The following is an 18669-nucleotide window of genomic DNA, read 5'->3' as shown; positions in this document are numbered from 1 at the left end:
TTATGTCAGAACCATCTTCAAACACCATGTCTGATGGGTCTTTTTCTCTTTATGTTTTGTACAGTGACTTTGATGTAATCAGGAATAACGCCGATTACAGGTATATCATGTCACAATTGGTATCAACTAAAATTATATAAACCCAAAACTACAGTTATAACAAAAGACTAATAAGCGATGCTAATTTGAATTGCAAATACCAAATTTCACTAATGTGTCATGTGAATGAGGTACTAATTTACATAAAGTATCATCCGCGAGTAGTGTCATAGGATAGCTAGCAACGAATCAGAAAAGAGATGATGAGTGTTTAGCTAGTAGTTAGAGACCAAATTAGGTGTGCTTGGTGCCGGGAGTTCCTAGGATGGTTGGAGATGAAGCTTGGTCGAGATAAGATAATCCCTGAAACACCAGGATTGATGTCTAGATCTTAGAGCTGGTAGTCCTGAATATTGGACTCAGTGCTTGAATAGTCCACGACAAAGCCAAGTAGATGTAGTAACAAAGTCCTCAACTTTCAATTCTAATCTTATCTTCACTTATTAGCTTTTATTAATTTTAGGTATAATCTATGATTCAAAATGTCCAGCTTTGCAGTATTCAATAAATAAATAAATTCTAGAAAAGTCTTGGGACTACCGTGTTAATGACATCACTAGCAGGCACTACTTGTAAAAATATCAACAAATTTCCGCACAAATTAAGAGAGAATAATATTTCTTTATTGACATTTTTAAAAGATATAGAGCAAATTGTATCAAAATATTTGGATAACAATCATTTTCATTTATATTACAAAAATCTCTATTCTATTCTATATCTAGTCATGGCCATTAATTAAATTGAATCATGTTTTAAAATGCGATGTTTCCCATAATGCACCAATCAAGATGGCGAGTTTATAAGTTTAGTTGCAGTCTCATACCATTAACATGAGACCATACACCTAACTGTCATTATTACAGTGCATAAAATTAATTTAGATTTTACAATTTTGTTCATGTTAGCATGTAAGTTGTAACGACTTCATAATTTAATATACAGCCTCATAACACAGATTCTTCTCCGAGTAGAGAAATCTGACAATGCCTAAATTATATCACTATCTCCTCTGCTGAACAGCAGAAAAATAACTATGATTATAATAAAGGCAAATTGAATACTTGAATAAATCAAACAGTCAGAACACTGCTTATACCCTGAAACCATAGTAATTATATCTACAAACGATTTTCACATTTCTGAAAATGGTCAAAAAATATTGTTCATCTGTTAAGGGGCATGATCAGTAGTTCAATGTAGGATTAAAAAAACTACATTCTTTTAGTCATACCTCAAAAAACCCCACCCCCACCCCATCCAGCACAATCACTTTCAAATCAATTTATAGAGTAGTATGTAGTGTTATGCATACAAAGCCAGTATGTTGTGAGGGAAAAAAAATAGTTCTTTTATTGACACTTTACTTTATTTTAGTGCCGTGCATTTACTATTGTGAAAATTCTTTCATTTTCTCAATTTGACATTTTTTTAAAAAAATATTCGTATTTAGGGTACAAAAACAGATCCATTAGAAGTAAAATCGTTTGAGAACTAAAATCGGATGAGAACTAAAATGGCTCAAAAACATCCAAAGTAAAATAAAGTCTTTTATCCTACATTGAACTATTGATCTCGCCCCTTACATGTACATGAAGTTGTCCAAGTCACTGATGTACATCTTATGGTGGTATCCTATATAGGCATCAATGTATACTTGCATATATTTACATATATTTGCATACATTTGAATTTCGTAAGCAGAATTCAGAACATTTTCTACTTTCCATCACTTCACCTACATTCATCAAACCTCTTATTGTTTGTCCATATTTGAGTATGGATTGAAATATTTCACCAAAATGTATCTTTACTTACACAATTTTTTTAAATCGCCACCATAATGCTGAATTATTTAATGTTTCAATATTTTTATATCCAAGACAACTAGGATCATATAATTTTTCTAGCGTGTGTGATCATTGGACGCTAATTAAATCAGCATACATCTCGTCTGGATGCCAATGTGGTTTCTAACTAAACCACAACTGGTCAAAGTCCCTCATTCAGCACAAAAAGTTGTTCATCCAATCAGTGAACCCAACTGCCATAGTGATGTAAACAGTGTATAAGTATCATCCTGAGCTGGCAAATATACCATATTTGGACATTACAGAACTGCCCCAATAAACACTAACTATATAAGGGACTGTGTTATTGGTCAGAATTTTGAGATTGAATTAACAAAGACATGATGTTAATGACTTGAGGGTGTCTGTGGATGAATTCTAAATTGCACTACATAGGAGAAAAGACAGGCAGTATACATCCTACAGGAAAACTTTCCCTGGATTCAACAAGCCCTGCGGATCCAAAGTAGATTTCAGCAATTTCATAGTGTCTACTCCAGCCTTGCCTATCTCTTCAACCAAGAGTTGCTTCTTGCCGAGTCCAATACCGTGCTCACCAGTACAGGTCCCACCAACAGCTATTGAGCGTCTGTGAAATAAACATAAAATATGAACAAGTCTTCATCCAAGACATATACCAATAAAACTATCATCAAACCATTGGAGGAATCAACTAGAGCACAACAGGACAATTTTATTGTGTACAGACACATCCATAGAACTCTTTGCAATTATACCTTTCACTAAATAATCCAAGAATTATGATAAAACAATGATGAAACTTAGTATGTATATACATTAGCATTTTATAATAAAAGCAATAAAATATTCATAATCTGTGAATTAATCATAAACTGAGCAATTTGTTGTCCCAAACTACTACCGGAGTACTTGATGTTATGTAAATAAGTCACTGAGAAAAATCTTACTTCTACACTATCATAGACTATGACCTCTGACCTCAGACTCTAACCTATCAACCAAGACCTAGGGAAACAAACTATACGATCTGACCCCTTGACATAAAAATAAAACCTGTGAGCTACAAATGGTATGTGGCTTTTACCTTGCCATTCTTTCAGCAAGCCGTTTAGCTTCTTTAATTTCATCTTCATTATCCACATCAATATTCATGAATACATGAAAGTTGCCATCCCCAACATGGCCGACAATAGGACCTGCACAACAAAGAGTAAACAGAATGTCACAATTATTTGTTTACACTGACACTGATCTTAAAAATATTGATATCTTATACAATGCACAAGTAAGTGATTGAGAACCAAAAATATGGAATATATACTCTGGTAGTTCTACACCACAGCAACATGTGACGAAAATGCGTGTCTACATCACTGGTTCTGCTGTGTTTGAAATATGAGCCAAAACGTTCAAAATTGCCATTTAATACTTTCCCCATATTTTCTTGGATATTACTGGCGCTGGTATATAATTATGTTATTCTCCAATATTGTTCTTCATTCAGCCGGAAAATGCTTGTGACCTAACTAAGGGTTGTCACTACAAGTCACTAGCCCCATTGGGTCACTTGGATTTTTCTTGGCTGAACGAAGAAAAAGATTGGGGAATAAGATCTAATTATTCTTTCATTGTTTTTGTTTTATCATTTTATGATCCAAATTAGCTCTGATTAACATCATCCAATGAAATATTTTATGCCATAGTAGCCACGTATAGTACTTCTCCCTGACCTCATCTTCAAAAGATTTGCATGTGACCCTTGGATTTTATCTTGATTTTAACGATGTACTAGCTACAACTCGCATGTTTTTTTAAACTGTTTTGTTATAGACATAATGACTTACTTATAATATCATTCACCCTGAATAGTATTGAATCACCTGTGGGTAAACGTATTTGTGTAGCAGTATATAATAGTATCATGGTATAATATACAATCACAGTGATTCTGCACACCCAACAATCAGTGCCCTCTATTAATCAAATTTCAACTTATTACTAAAACTACTTATAGATAAAATAGGCCTCTAACTGACATGTAACAATTTTCAGAGAACATATTGTTGGTTGTCTGATCAAAATAATAGCCCCAGTGTAGTGCAGGGTTAACTTTGAATGGGCTAAAGTTTTCTTATACAAAGAAACAACACAAAGTGTAAAGCTTTTTTAGGTGCATACTGGAGTCATGATGGGTGAATTGTTAGAGTGGTTTGCTTGGAATCTGCAGGTTGCAGGTTCGAGCCCATCACTGCCATTTGTTTCTGAATGGCTAAAGTCCTTGGGCAAGATTTGAACCACAATTGTGCCTCAGTCAACCCAGCTGTATAATTTGTGACCTGGTAGGATAGAGGTTGCAATGTGAATGCTTCAATCCTATGTGCTGATAGAGGCAGCAATTGATTGTATGCTCCCCAGGGAGCTGAGGAAATAAAGTGCCACTGTGCCCCTATAGGTCTGTGCCAGGGGTAATAATTTGTAACACGCTTTGAGCACAAAGTGTGAAAGCGCTACATTGTACATAAAAACCAACGTCATTATTATTATTATATAAAAGAGGCACAGTCTTGGATGCTACATATCAGTGTGTTTTTCTACTACAAATCTATGTGTAATTTCTAACACAGATGAGAGAAAATTTAATACCAATGACAGTGGATTCCATCAGATCTTTTTTGGTTTCTACGATGATTTCAGGCAGTCTTGATATTGGCACACAAACATCAGTAGACATCCCCTATGATATTAAATTATTGAAAAGAATTAAAATTTTACTTCAAATCAGCTATGATATGAATCATGTACAACTACAGCATAAATATAACAAATCAATGAAACTAGAGACGTAAGTTTTGCTAAATGCAATGTATGGTACCGTAAGTATGAGACATTTACTGAAAAATACATACTTTGCTTAAAGCCAATCAAAAGGGAACATAAGTTAGGCTTGTTGATCCTAAGCAGCATTTCTCATGCTTACATAGCCCAGAAAAAATCATTTACACCAACCCTGCCACACACAACCTAGATGCTATCATTAAGTTACAGAAATAATTGCAAATCTGGCATACGCAAGACCAAATGTAGATTGGGGTGAGGCATTATGGGTAAGTAAACAATGATAGGAGTTCCAAAATTGGAATCAACTGTTGTTCTGTTGTTCTGAATATTTGTTCTCCTTTTAAGCTAAACTCTAAAGTCAAAGATTTGATTATTTCCAGTTACAAAGTGAAGACTAATGCAGATGAATACAAGCACTAAATCATCTTGTGCAATTTAAGTAATATAAAACTGAACTTATTGTGACAAATCGTCTGCCATTTTTCCTTGGTAGAATGTCTCACCTTTCCACCAGGCCTTATTGCCAGGGTTGCATACCATGCATTGTGTCTGGCTGTCCATAATTTGTTCCTTTCATCAGCTTCTTTAGCCCACACAAAATTAGACCCACCATTGGCTTGAGCTACTTCACCTATAAGATGCAACAGAATAAATCACAATTGACACAAGTATGCAAATGAGTGTGGTACATGAGTTCATCATTATGCAAATAACCATGTGACATCACTCATACATAAATAGGTGACATCACTGTATGCAAATGAGCACGGGATATCATGAATATGCAAATGTGTCATTTCAGATGAACATATATTTTCTACTTCACTTTTCCTCACCTTACCCATGAAGGTTATAATGGCCTCAGACAACATCACAAGCACTTGTGCATACTTCGAATATAAAGTTACATTTAACTGAATCATAATCCTTACCTACAAACTCTGCCTGGTCATCTAGCATTTTCTCACTGCCATGGAACTCCAAGAACAAGGTCGGTGTTTCTCTGTAATTTGTCTTACTGTAGTTATTGCAGGCTCTGATCATCACCTCATCAAGGAATTCTACCATACAAAAAGTAAATTTTATCCGGGTACAATTAAACAAAACAAATATGATTTACAAATCAATTCTTTCATAGACAATATTAGCACCCTAATGTCAAAAAATAATGCTAGTATCTTTGTATTTCCTACAGACACTGATCAGCACTCGTCATTAGTAATACAACTCTGGTAATGGAAGCTTTGGTTTTCTAAGATAGATGGACTAAAACTATTGTTGTTCAATGTGGTACATTTCAATTATACAAGTGGGTGAGAGCAGTTCCTCTGGTGTGTGAATATAATCACCCTGTGAAGAAGATATCACAAACATTTGAAGTCTCCAAATGGTATACACTGCAAGTATATGAAACTGACTTCGAGACAGCTGCCCTACTGAGACTATAATTAAAGCAATGTCCATTCAATATAAAATACCATACCACTGTTGTGTAGATAGATTTTGACAATAGTCTTAAGTTTTTATCTATCCTAGTAGACAGAAGCCTTGATTACCAGAGTAATAACATAAAAACAAAGATTGAAATGATTGATACAAACTTCCAGGGACCTACGACTACCACATATCTGTAAGGCCACATATTCTAGATGGTCAATTATCTGTTGGCAAAGACTGAAGTTGAAAATTGGAGGTAAGAATTTCGAATTTTACATTTAAAACAAAACTTTATTTTCATACATAAATTCTCTTCTTTCACTTTTGATTGTGCAACAGACATGTTTCGAACAAATCATTTATCCTTCATTGTCTAACTGGACCTGCACCTGCAGCAAATTTGGATCATTTAGTCAGATCCAGTTAGACACCAAAGAAGGACAAGTGATTTGTTTGAAACATGTCTGTTTTTCAATCAAATATGGAAGAAGAGAACTTGTGTATGAATCATAACGCATACTGTTCAATGATGAACATACATAGTATTAAAAGTTTACTTTGATCAAAAAAGATTTAAAAATAACTTTTATCTTACCGATTCTGGCCATAGGTATCCCACACTGCATGACTTGTGTGACAGTGTCTACGGCTTCGTGTACAGATTCAAATGCACATACTGCCGACACTGTCTGTAATAGACAAAATAGAATACAATATTGGTCAAACAACATCACTGGCACACTATTTTAAAACACAAGAACATGTATAAAATGAAAGACAGTAGGACTGGGTTATAATTCCTATTCATTTTTCATCAACTGTCGTGAATAACTTTAAAGTAAAAACCACAAAACTCTATTTTGATGTTTATCGTAAGTTTTACTTCTATAGTTACCTACTACAAAGTACCTAGCATGCACAAGTAAAAGAAATTTATCAAAAATGTTATCATACAAACTGAAAATGATCTTTCCTTTTTGATGAAGCTCATTTCACCATAATTCATAAAACTAAGCTAATTTAGATACAAATATAGAGGAAGGAAATTTTTTGGTCCTGGTTACCAGACCCCACCTAGTTTTTCACTTCTGGTACCTATTGGGTATACGTATATGTGCCGACCTTTGGGGTAGGATTTTTCCCCCTTTGGTCTAAAATGGGTACTGTCTTTTGAGAGTCTAAAATGGGGTCCATTTTTCACAATTTTTTATTTTGTTTTCGCCTAAAATGGGGTCCTGGAAGGAGTTAAAATAATTTCTCAACTAGTTTGGGAATTTTCCACTGCTAATTCACTGGTTGACATTTTCATACGGTGACTATGAGATAGCATGTACACCGGGCCCCCTGAAATGACTGGTCTTAGATATCGCCCCATAATGCATTGTTACGTTTAACTGTGCATTCGCAAAATTGCATCCATCGTTCAATGATGTGTTCAAAGTTGGTCTAAAATAGGGTCTTCTAAAAAGTTGAAAGGTCTAAAATGGGGTATTGGTTTTGACTAAAATGGGTTCTGGTGTTGATAGCATTGGCCACACACCCCTACCAGACCTGGCCAGTGGTACCCCCCCTTGCCAAAAATTAATTCTAGTTACCCCCTTCCTCCTTGAGAATTATAACTTAAGTTATACCATGCACGAGCCATTTAGAACAAAAATTATGGAATATATAGTCTGGTCTTTCTACAACATGACAACGTGTGTCTATGTCATGACAACACAGGTCTAAGTCACTGGTACTGCTGTGTTCAGAATATGAGTCAAAACATTCAAAATTGTTATCACTTTCCACGATTTTTCTTTGATATTACTGGTGCTGGTATAAATATGTTATTCTCAAGTATTGTTCTTCTTTCAGCTGGAAATTACTTGTGACAAACCCCTAAGGTCACTCGTATTTTCATTGGCTTGGAGAATGATATATAATTGTTTCTACTTACAGCTTCAGGTATTCCATACAGTCTGATGGTTGCCTTGGTGATGATACCAAGAGTTCCTTCTGAACCAACAAACAAGTTGGTTAAATTATAGCCAGCTGATGTTTTCCTATTCAGGAGATAATGATAGAGTTTAAGAAATATACGGAAATTAGGGGGGGGGGGCTTTGAAGGGAGAATGGGTGTGGCCACAATGAAAATCAGTGCAAGAAAAGGATGAGGCCTCAGAGAATTCTGATGGTCTGAAAGGGGAGGGACTTGAAATATTTTGCTTTTGATTTTTGACTCTTTGAAGCAAGTACAACTCAGGAGCAGTCATTTACCCTGCCTTGATGCACTGATGTACATGCCATTTTGTTTCATTAGGAGACAGCTGATAACCAAGAAAAGGTGTGTTAATTTGTGCCTGGTCAAATATATCTCTCTGTGATATCTACATTTATCTATAGGATTAAAATGAGTACAACAGCCTGATAATGTTTACTGAGACTGACAGTAAAATATATTACCCTGAAGTACCATATAATTCAAAGATTATCTTTAACCTTTGACCTTTGCTTCTTATCTTACCTTGATCTTTTACCTTTGCCCCCTGTGTGAATAATAGTTCCATCGGCTAACACAACTTCTAAATTCATGACATTTTCTCTCATTGTTCCATACCGTACAGCATTGGTGCCGGAAGCACTGGTTGCACACATCCCACAGACACTGGCATCAGCTCCTGGGTCTACAGAAATAGAGACACAGGAATATTATCACGTTCATAAATTTATATTTTTTTCAAAGAAACACAAACACCGAGTTCAATGATCTGCATGATTAGTCTTAAGGTATAACTGATGATTGCTTTATTTGTATTATTTCGCCTGTAATTTCTAGACAGTACATTCCTAAAATATGTTCTGAAGAAGGAAGAACAGAACTCATCCACCTAGAAAGCAGCTTTAAACACACTTTCATGGTTAAACTTGGGTGATCACAGTAAGTAAGTAATACTTGTATGAAGTATAGAAATGGCAGACCCAATGATGTGTGTGTGAGTGCAAGTAAGGCATACTCTGGGCATTTGCAGTGTTCTCCGTGGTTATATTTTCATGAGCATAGGAAGTGAAGTGCAGCAGAAAACACTGCAAGCAAATACCCCTGAGTACCCATACTGGCATGCGCTCACACGCCATGGGAGTTATTGTTCTCCTACATGTATTTTCAATACTGTATGATCACACAATTGCATATACATGCGTGTACAAAGAACATTTAGTGCACTCATGTGTATATCATTTGTAGTATACAGTACGCATACAGACATGCACTTTACAATGACATGTACACTTTACAAATACAATGACATGTACACATTACAAATACAATGACATGCACACATTACAAATATAATGACATGTAAACTTTAAAAATACAACACACATAAATATATTTATGAGATAAATGGGAAAGTATAGATGTCTACTAGCTAATGATTGATATCAATAAACATTCTGAGGACTTCAGGCCTTTCACAGTTGCTACTCATTCAATGATTTTTTTAATATTTGCTAACATTACATTGTATGTTTTATTTGCAAAACTTACTGGCACCACTGTGAGTTAGTTCATTACAACCTGTACCGATATTATATCACATAAGAGTTCTAGTTAAGAATTTGGTGATAATTTTCTTTCAATTTCAAGCTGAATGCAATAACTGAAATAATTCCATCCTAGCTGCCTTGGTTGATATCCATCTATTGTCAAAAAAGTCACTTTCACCACCTTTGCATTGTGTGACTTCTCCAAAAAGTTGGACACAAAAAAATTCAAATTAGTCAATAAATTGACCTGCTACACATACATGTATGTACACTCAGGTAGAAACAACAGACAGACTGGATCAATATACAGCAGGGGTCGAAATAATGGCCTTTTACTTGCCCCAGGCAAGTGATTTGAAGGCTTGGGCAAGTTGTTTTGAAAAGTACTTGCCCCAAGGGGCAAGGAGAATTTGATTATTGATCAGGGGATGTGTTTTTGCCTGTGTTCATGCTGTACTTATCAGACACTACACATGTCTGATAGGACTTTGGATACATTGTATAACCAAGGTGCCAACAAGTCTGGAAAATTATAACATTGTAGCAATATTGAGAAGACGTCTTTCTTGACTGATACTTTTCAAAACAATCTGGACCAGCTGTCCTTGACATACTTTGTTTACTCTATCAAGAAAACATACCTGGAATGACCAGTGACTCATTGAATATTGTTCATCGATAGTAAATTACAGCATGATTTTTCAGGTTTTGGGTGTTTGAATCAACTGCAAATTTTACAAGTCATTTTATTTGAAAATACTACTAGGAAAATATAAACAAATCATACTGGGAGAAAAATAGTTAGTGTGGATGAGGATGGAAAGAAAATATATTGACATGGTCGAAAAGGAAATACTTCTAAAGATTTTACATCAGTGTTGAAATAAATGTTAATAACATAATAAACGAAAACTGAAGACTCATCTTTTTAAGATGGCGTATGCCTAGTTTTAATTTTGTTTCATTAGTTGCTACTTTTATCTATGAACTTTGAACTTGTGGGACTTTGAACGTTTTTAACTTTTATCCCTTTTCAGCATGTATTCCTTTCACCTTTTTAGTTTTGTTCAGCGCCTCTGAGCAAACCCTATTTGTTATACTGGCGCTCTATAAATGTTATTATTATTATTATTTTTATATTGATAGCTTATGAAAGTGCTGAAAAAATTATTTTAACAACTACTTTTTACAAGTGAACAAAATATTGTATGCTATGCTATAGTATGAATATTAATTAGGCCATGAAAATTGATATTATCTAGGACTCCTGTTTATTGTCTGGAGAACTTTTCAGTACCCACAGAAACTTTCCAAGTGACATTTTTTGATAATAAACAAAAGAAAGCCCAATCAATCACAACAGTGCATTTGTAAGCCACACAAAAATACCCCACTATTTGGAATGGGCAAGCACTTTTTGATTTGGGCCAAGTACTTTTTGTTTTCTACTTGCCCAGTGGACAAGCGAAATTTTTTCATTATTTCGACCCCTGTACAGGCACTGGTAATATAAGGGCACCTTTGTTGTGTGCTTGCCCAACGTTCCATACTGTGGGTCAATTGTAGGGTCAGTGATTGTCTATTATGTAAAGGTTACCCATTGTGTACCAAATAGAGCAGGGGAATACACATAAAAATAAAGACGACATCACTTACATAGTACTTGTTAATATCAGTTGGATACAAGAAATCTGTACCTGGAAGAACCCCTACTACTATATTTATATATTTGAATTTCTAGAGTGCAGTTCTACACTATCATCCAGGATTAAAATAAATTGGACTTGCTATTAACAGTAATATTACCATGGCTACAAAATCAAAATGGCCAGAAGTGTGTCAATTTTTAAGATATAGACAAGTCAAGTATAGCTATACTCTGGAGTGATCACTACAGGGTGACAAGTAAATATATACCGGTACCACACAATCAGTTGAATTAATAAGCTGATCACAAGTAATAAATTGCATGAGAAACTAGCTATCCTAAATCACAATTCATCATATATGGTATAATTATAGTTAAATTAAGATACCTTGTACACACATTACTTTGTACTTGATCTCAATCTGTTTGTTTGACACTTAGAAGAGTTAACTTCTTGCTATGATCCCAGGTGGTATAGTATTTAGGGTGCCACAAGTTGCAGTTTGGGGACCTGCATTTCCCCCAGATTACATATGATCCCAGGGGGAAAGGACTATTCCCCATATTTGACTAAACATATTGTGTATATGTGTCACCCTTTGGGGTGCATGGCTTCTGGCCCTTTGGTTGAAAATGAGGTCTGTCTTTTTCAAGCTCAAAATTCTGAAATGGGTTCTCATCTACATTCTTCTCAATTTTGCTTAGTCTAAAATGTGGTACATTGTCCTTTACCAAATCATAAATGTGCCATTAATTTAAATAGCCTCAATAATATTATCTCCTGGGGGAAAATATACAAGATTGAAAACTACATTTTGCGATGCACCAAATTTTCTAAGTATGGAACTCAGTGCTACAAAATGTATTTTGGTCTAAAATCTGATCATCTAAAATTCTGTAATGGTCTACTTTATTCTAAGAAACACAAACACCTTGAATGATAATCTTAGTATATCAGTCTAAATCATTGATTTATTTATCATATTATTTGGCCAAGAGGTTCTAGACAATATATTTATAATATAAAAGAAAGTTACTATAAATATGCCATGATGTTTTTCAGGCAAAATGTCAGTTCGATGGGTCAGCGACTGACTATATGTATTGTCTGATGTTAATGCTGCTGAGGGTAAGAGGGTCACTTCACTCATTGTGCCCAAAATAGAATCAAGTAACCAACAACAAAGACATGAATACAGTCTAGTTCAACTTCCTCTTACAACGAAGAACAGAACTCATTTGATTTAGAAATCAGCTCTAAATGCACTTTCATGGTTAAACTTGGATGACCACAGTAAGTAACTAACACTTGTATGAGGTATAGAAATGATATGTGTGTGTGTGTGAATGCAAGTAAGGCATAGACATACTTGGAATATTTGCAAGAGTATTTGCAGTTTTCTCTGACTGTGGCTATATACTTTCATGAGCATAGGAAGTGAAAGGCAGCAGCAAACACATGCAAGCAAATACCCCTCGAGTACTCATACTGGCATGCGCTCACACTCCATGGGGGTTATGTATTAATATCACACTGTGTGATCACACAGTTGCATACACATGTATATGTACAAAGAACAATCGTGTGCATATCCTTTGCATACAGGTATGAAGTAATATTTTCAGTCTTGCACTGCAGTGAAAATATCACCACGTATTAAAACCTCTGCAAGTAATTTCTGATACAGTTTGATTATGTTTTTGGAGTCTGACTCAATTATAATCTTGTAGAATTGCAGGAAGTGCACATTTTGGCAACTTTTGTATAATAATACTACATATACCATGCTAACCAATTTGTTGTATATTTAAATCTTTCGCCTTCAGCAATTTACATTGTCTTAGGATATTTTTGCAACTTGTCAAGCTACTAGAACTATTGTCACATCAGAAAGAGATTGCCTATTATATTTAAATTTGTTATAAATTTGAAAATAAAAAGTGACACGTGTAGAAATTGAACCCCTGAATACTAGTCAGCTTGACAAAAGCTTTAATATTCTTCATACATGAGGATTACACTTCTCTGGTTAAACAAAATAATTTATTTTACTTCTTTCAATATTTGTCAGGTAATTCAAATTACAAGCTGTACATTATGGCAGTCCTTAGTTCTGCTCTGCTGGTTTTATATTTGACTGTCTGTACTGGTCAGCTAACAATTATTGATAAGTATACATGCAGACAACGTCAACCATGTACATGTGATAGCATAGAAGAAATCAAACAACACCAAACATCTATAAACGATAAGATACAAGGACTGGACACTTCCATCATCTCAATTATGGACACTTTACAGAGCATACAGACCAAATTAGAAGATCTGACTAATACACCAAGTAAGTTTCTACACTGATGACCATTCACTGTGAGGTGAAAAGGGATTAACATTGTACATTTTTATCAGTTTTGATACAGAAATGGTAGTAATTTAGCCTAATTATGATAAACAAGTGATATAGTAATTCAAAAAGAACTAAAACAAGTTGTTAACCATACTACAGCTTATTTGATGAAATAAGAATAGAAATCTTTACATAAATATTGATAGATTACTAGTATTGGTTTCAAAGTTAGTAGTCTTCAAGTTGAATTTACTTGCGGAAGTGTAAAGTACTTGAAAATTTCATGATTTGTCACAGTTGGATACTGATAAGTAGTCTATGCATTTGCCTGAATGAATAGACAACTTTATACAAGGAGTTTTCTGCTTTTTGTTGTTCCTTGACCACGCCTTGTTTTCTTTTCAGAGGTACATGCTCATCAATGTTGTGTTTGAATGAGTCCTTGTAAATACCTGCAAATTATAACTATGAAAGAATGCACATGTTTAAAGAAGAATTACTTAAACTATCATAGCAGCCATATCATTCAAAAATACATGGGACTAGTATTTCCAGACAAGGCAACTACAAGTACATGTATGTAACACCCTGGTGTTTACTGCTGATATTATCTCTAAGTTTAAGTGTAACTTCAACAATGTCTGTCACTGTTATAGCAAATATAGAGACAAAGTTGAAAGTCAATTTTAGTAATCTAACAATATCTACGGAAACATTGTTGTTCATAATTGTTTTGTCAAAATAACAGGAAAATACCAATGCTCTACTTTGGTGAAAGTCCTTGTAATACTGTGATAAAATCAGTACTATACATAGCAGTGTCTTTCCTGTTACATTAAAGTTTTCATAGAGTCCTACTTGAATAAATTGAAGATGATTTTGATTACCTATTACACAACAAAGAAAATCACACACATATTTTTTTTTAACTTTAAAAAAAATAGCTAGATTTTAAAACATCTTTCTGCAACATCAAAAGCAACGCCTATACTAGAGATACTTCCTTTACACATATACATGCATGTATATATACATCAATACATGCCAATTCACTAATTTTGACTATGTACTGGTATAATTATTTATTTGGTATTCTAGTATCTACAGCAAGAGATTGCTATGATCTGCTACAACAAGGTATTACTGTGAGTGGTGTTTATACAGTAGCTCCAGAAAGCAGAGTAAGCTCATCAATGGATGTTTATTGTGATATGGAAACAGATTCAGGAGGTTGGACGGTAAGCTGTATATATGTTAATAGTCAAAATAACAATGATTTAACTGGACGTGTAATAATATTTTTTCCCCAGATAAACTTTCACCCTCCTCTCTATCTAGTATTATTGAAGGCTATCAATTGAGTACATATGTTTACTAAAGTTAAGAAAATATGTCTTTCAAGTACATTAATTTTAACAATTCAGCTTCTTCATAAGCAATCTTTTGTAGACAACATACATATAGTACACCCCCTCCCCACTGATTGGTTGTATGGCAAAAGTTCTTCAACAAATCTGACTTGACCATGAAGGTGAGGTGAAGGTAAAGGTCAAAAGTCAATGTCTGAATAATAAGTATACCTCTAACATTGTGGATGTACATAATTATATATACTTATTGACTATCTTAGTATCAAACAAGTTATTGAAAACTTACTGAAAAATTTACTATTTAATCTTGAAGTTGGAGGTCAAGGCTAAAGCTTCAGTTTTCAGCTGGTTCATTTTATCACCACGTACAGGTAGGTGTTTCAGAGACGACAAGATGGAAGTGTTGATTTTTATCTCTACTGGGATGACTACAAGACTGGCTTTGGTAACTTGGATGGAGAATTCTGGTTGGGTAATGACAACATTTATAGACTAACTAATCAAGGTCGTCAGTATGAATTCAGATTGGAGCTGGAAGATTTTGAAAATGAGACAAGATATGCAGTGTATGATAGATTTTCTATCAGTGATGAGGCTGCTAATTACACATTGGAAGTAGGAGCTTATAGTGGAGATGCAGGTAAGATTATTAATATACAGAACTCTGTGGAAAATTACCTTTCAACATTTCCTTGACAGGATAAAATTTTAACTGTCTACAATACAGCAAAAGATTAAGAAATCTGTGCAGGATTAACAGTCAAATAGGATGTAATGTTGCATGTGACTGTCTCCCGTAGATGTTGATTTGATAAAAAGGGAGTAATTATGAAAGACACATCACATCCCTGTCACAATTTTGACAGACAAAGCAACACAATGCATCATAAACTGCACATTGGTCTTGACTTTTGCAAGAGTGTTGACTGAACAGACTATTACTGAATCAACCTACATGTATATCTATTAAAATCAAGAGCAATTATCCAACATATACATAGCATGAAGTTTATGATCATGACGTGGGGTATGGTTTGGTTTGGTTTTACTGTCAAAATGGTGACAGGGATGTGGATGTATATAAAACTGGTTGTTTTTTATACAATGTGAATTTTCTTTATGAATTGAGATAAAATTATCTTAATGAAGTGTATACATAAATACACATACACACATACATACATACATACATACATACATACATACATACATACATACATGGAGTCATGATGGGTGAATTGTTAGAGTGGTTTGGTTGGAATCTGCAGGTTGCAGGTTTGAGCCCCATCACTGCCGTTTGTTTCTGAATGGTCCTTGTGCCTCAGTCAATCCAGCTGTATAACTGGGGACCTGGTAGGATGTAGGTTGCAATGTGAAGGCTTTAATCCTATATACTTAAATGGCTGCAATAGATTGTATGCTCCCCGGGGAGTTGAGGAAGACTAAAGGGCCGTTGTGCCATTCTGATCCGAGCCAGGGGTAATAATTGTAAAGCGCTTTGAGCATGGAGTGGAAAAGAAACCAACATTATTATTATTATGATTATTATTATTATTATTATTATTATACATGCATACATACATATACACACACACACATACATACATACATACATACATACACACACACACATACATACATACATACATACATACATACATACATAAACACGCACATACATACATACATACATACATACATACATACATACATACATACATACATACATACATACATACATAGTGTACATACATACATACATACATACATACACTTCATTAAGATAATTTTATCTCAATTCATAAAGAAAATTCACATTGTATGAAAACCAACCAGTTTTAAAAGATTAATATACTGATATTGCATAATTATGACATTTTAGAAGGTCAAATTTAATTTCTTCAGAGGATGCAGTTCAGTTCTAAAGACGGACATATAACAGCTAATTGTTTGATTTATAAGTTTGCAGATATCAAAGCATGGTGATATCTGGATTGTATCAAATGATAAATATAAATATTGTACAATATATCTATCATTACAGAAGATTCATTAACTCCCCACCAGAGTTTGCAGTTCGGTACGAGAGATAGGGACAATGACAAACATGAAGGTGGTAATTGTGCTGCTATATACACAGGAGCATGGTGGTATGGACGTTGTCATGGTGCAAACCTTAATGGTCAATATCTAGGTGGACAGACTGATCAGTATGCAACTGGTGTAGTGTGGCAACGTTGGAAGGGTTATTACTATTCTCTGAAGTATACAGAGATGAAAATACGACCATTGATATAGACTACAAGTTGAACAAGATCTAAGATCTAAATGTACCTGTATGGTATATGGCTCATTTGGTGATTTTCACTACAATGATAAATTTAATTAGTGATTGAAAACATAACCCATAAACTGAAATTAGTAATTCAAAACAGTAAATATAACTATAAACTGAATGTAGTTACTGAAAACAGTACTAGCTACCCATATTTCATCAATTTTTTTCACTATAACCATAAACTGAAATTAGTAATTAAAACACAAAATATCAATTGAACAGTAAAAGGCTGATATCATGGCCATTTTGACACCTTGTACAGGATAGCAAATTGTGATTGGCTGCAACCAAATCTGGTTGGACTGTACAGAATATTGGGCAGTTTAGTACACTCATGCTTTAGAAGCCTGCTAAGGCTGATCAACACGACTTACGTATGTTAGTCGAGTAACTGAAAGATGAATTTTCCATTTATTTGTAATAACATGCAAAATGAGATATTTTGATATTTTGATATGGGTGTGATAATCATTAGTGTAAAAGTAAAAGTAAATGAGACTTAATATTATATAATCATATGACATCAGTTATGTGTTGATGTCAATAAATGTACAATCACATTTGTAAGTAAATGACTGCAAACCTAGGTATTTTCACATCAACAAAGTTTTGCATTGTTTTCAGACTTCAGCTAGTTCTCAAACACTAATTTTCACTATTGGTAATTACCTGACTAACACATTTTATTCAAGTACAAGAAGGCATTTTAGTCACTACTTAATTATAGAGTTTTGTTATCCAGTGAAATAAGTGAAAATAAGTCTCCAGCGAAAATTTCCAGATTCACATTACATTTGTATAATATTACGGTATTGCCAAGGACAGCTGGTCTACATTCAAGACAAGTTTTTATATAATAGTAAATTGGTGTAATTGTTTTAAAATTTCACAATCAATTTATTTGTATTCCATTTTAATATCTTTTAAACTATATTTTGTTTTTATATTTTCTAGCCTGTAAATAATGTACATCTAACTAAGTATGTAAATATATACTTAAATATTCTACCCATCTTTAAAATAACATTCATGTTCATTAAATATACATAATTATATAGGATTGATTGAGGTTATTATTATGACTACATATTCACAAAGTGAGGATTAACAATGACATGCACACATTACAAATACTAACAATGCTCACTAAATACACAAACTAGTTTATGAGATGTATGGGAAAGTACAGATGTCCAAGCTAATGGTTGATATCAATAAACATTCTGAGACA

General features: G+C 34.1%; 2 protein-coding genes across 2 annotated transcripts in view; one reads left to right on the top strand and one right to left on the bottom strand.

The window, feature by feature from the left end:
* Positions 1–807: 807 nt before the first annotated feature.
* The window catches only part of LOC144437531 (putative D-lactate dehydrogenase, mitochondrial), a 34600-nt gene continuing 16738 nt past the window's right edge, over positions 808–18669 (bottom strand). The window contains exons 5-12 of the mRNA XM_078126475.1: positions 8713–8872; positions 8146–8251; positions 6802–6895; positions 5702–5830; positions 5273–5400; positions 4575–4665; positions 3016–3127; positions 808–2538 (exon numbers count right to left, since the gene is read on the bottom strand). Coding sequence (XP_077982601.1) covers positions 2370–2538; positions 3016–3127; positions 4575–4665; positions 5273–5400; positions 5702–5830; positions 6802–6895; positions 8146–8251; positions 8713–8872 — 989 coding nt within the window. The 3' untranslated portion in view covers positions 808–2369. The remainder of the gene's footprint in view (positions 2539–3015; positions 3128–4574; positions 4666–5272; positions 5401–5701; positions 5831–6801; positions 6896–8145; positions 8252–8712; positions 8873–18669) is intronic.
* Positions 13670–17398, top strand: LOC144437301 (ryncolin-2-like). Its single transcript, XM_078126224.1, has 4 exons — positions 13670–13724; positions 14829–14968; positions 15476–15740; positions 17145–17398. The coding sequence occupies exons 1-4, from the start codon at positions 13670–13672 to the stop codon at positions 17396–17398; spliced, it is 714 nt and encodes a 237-aa protein (XP_077982350.1).

The sequence above is a fragment of the Glandiceps talaboti genome, chromosome 7 (genome assembly GCF_964340395.1).
Source record: "Glandiceps talaboti chromosome 7, keGlaTala1.1, whole genome shotgun sequence".
Lineage (NCBI taxonomy): Eukaryota > Metazoa > Hemichordata > Enteropneusta > Spengelidae > Glandiceps > Glandiceps talaboti.
Note: the sequence above shows the minus strand (reverse complement) of the source record. Positions and strands in the feature narration are given on the sequence as shown.

Excerpts from the sequence above, each read along its gene's own strand:
- LOC144437301 (XM_078126224.1), top strand. The coding sequence starts at position 13,670 with ATGGACACTTTACAGAGCATACAGACCAAATTAGAAGATCTGACTAAT. Across the intron at positions 14,969-15,475 it reads CAGATTCAGGAGGTTGGACG|GTGTTTCAGAGACGACAAGA; the intron begins GTAAGCTGTATA and ends ACGTACAGGTAG. Across the intron at positions 15,741-17,144 it reads AGCTTATAGTGGAGATGCAG|AAGATTCATTAACTCCCCAC; the intron begins GTAAGATTATTA and ends CTATCATTACAG.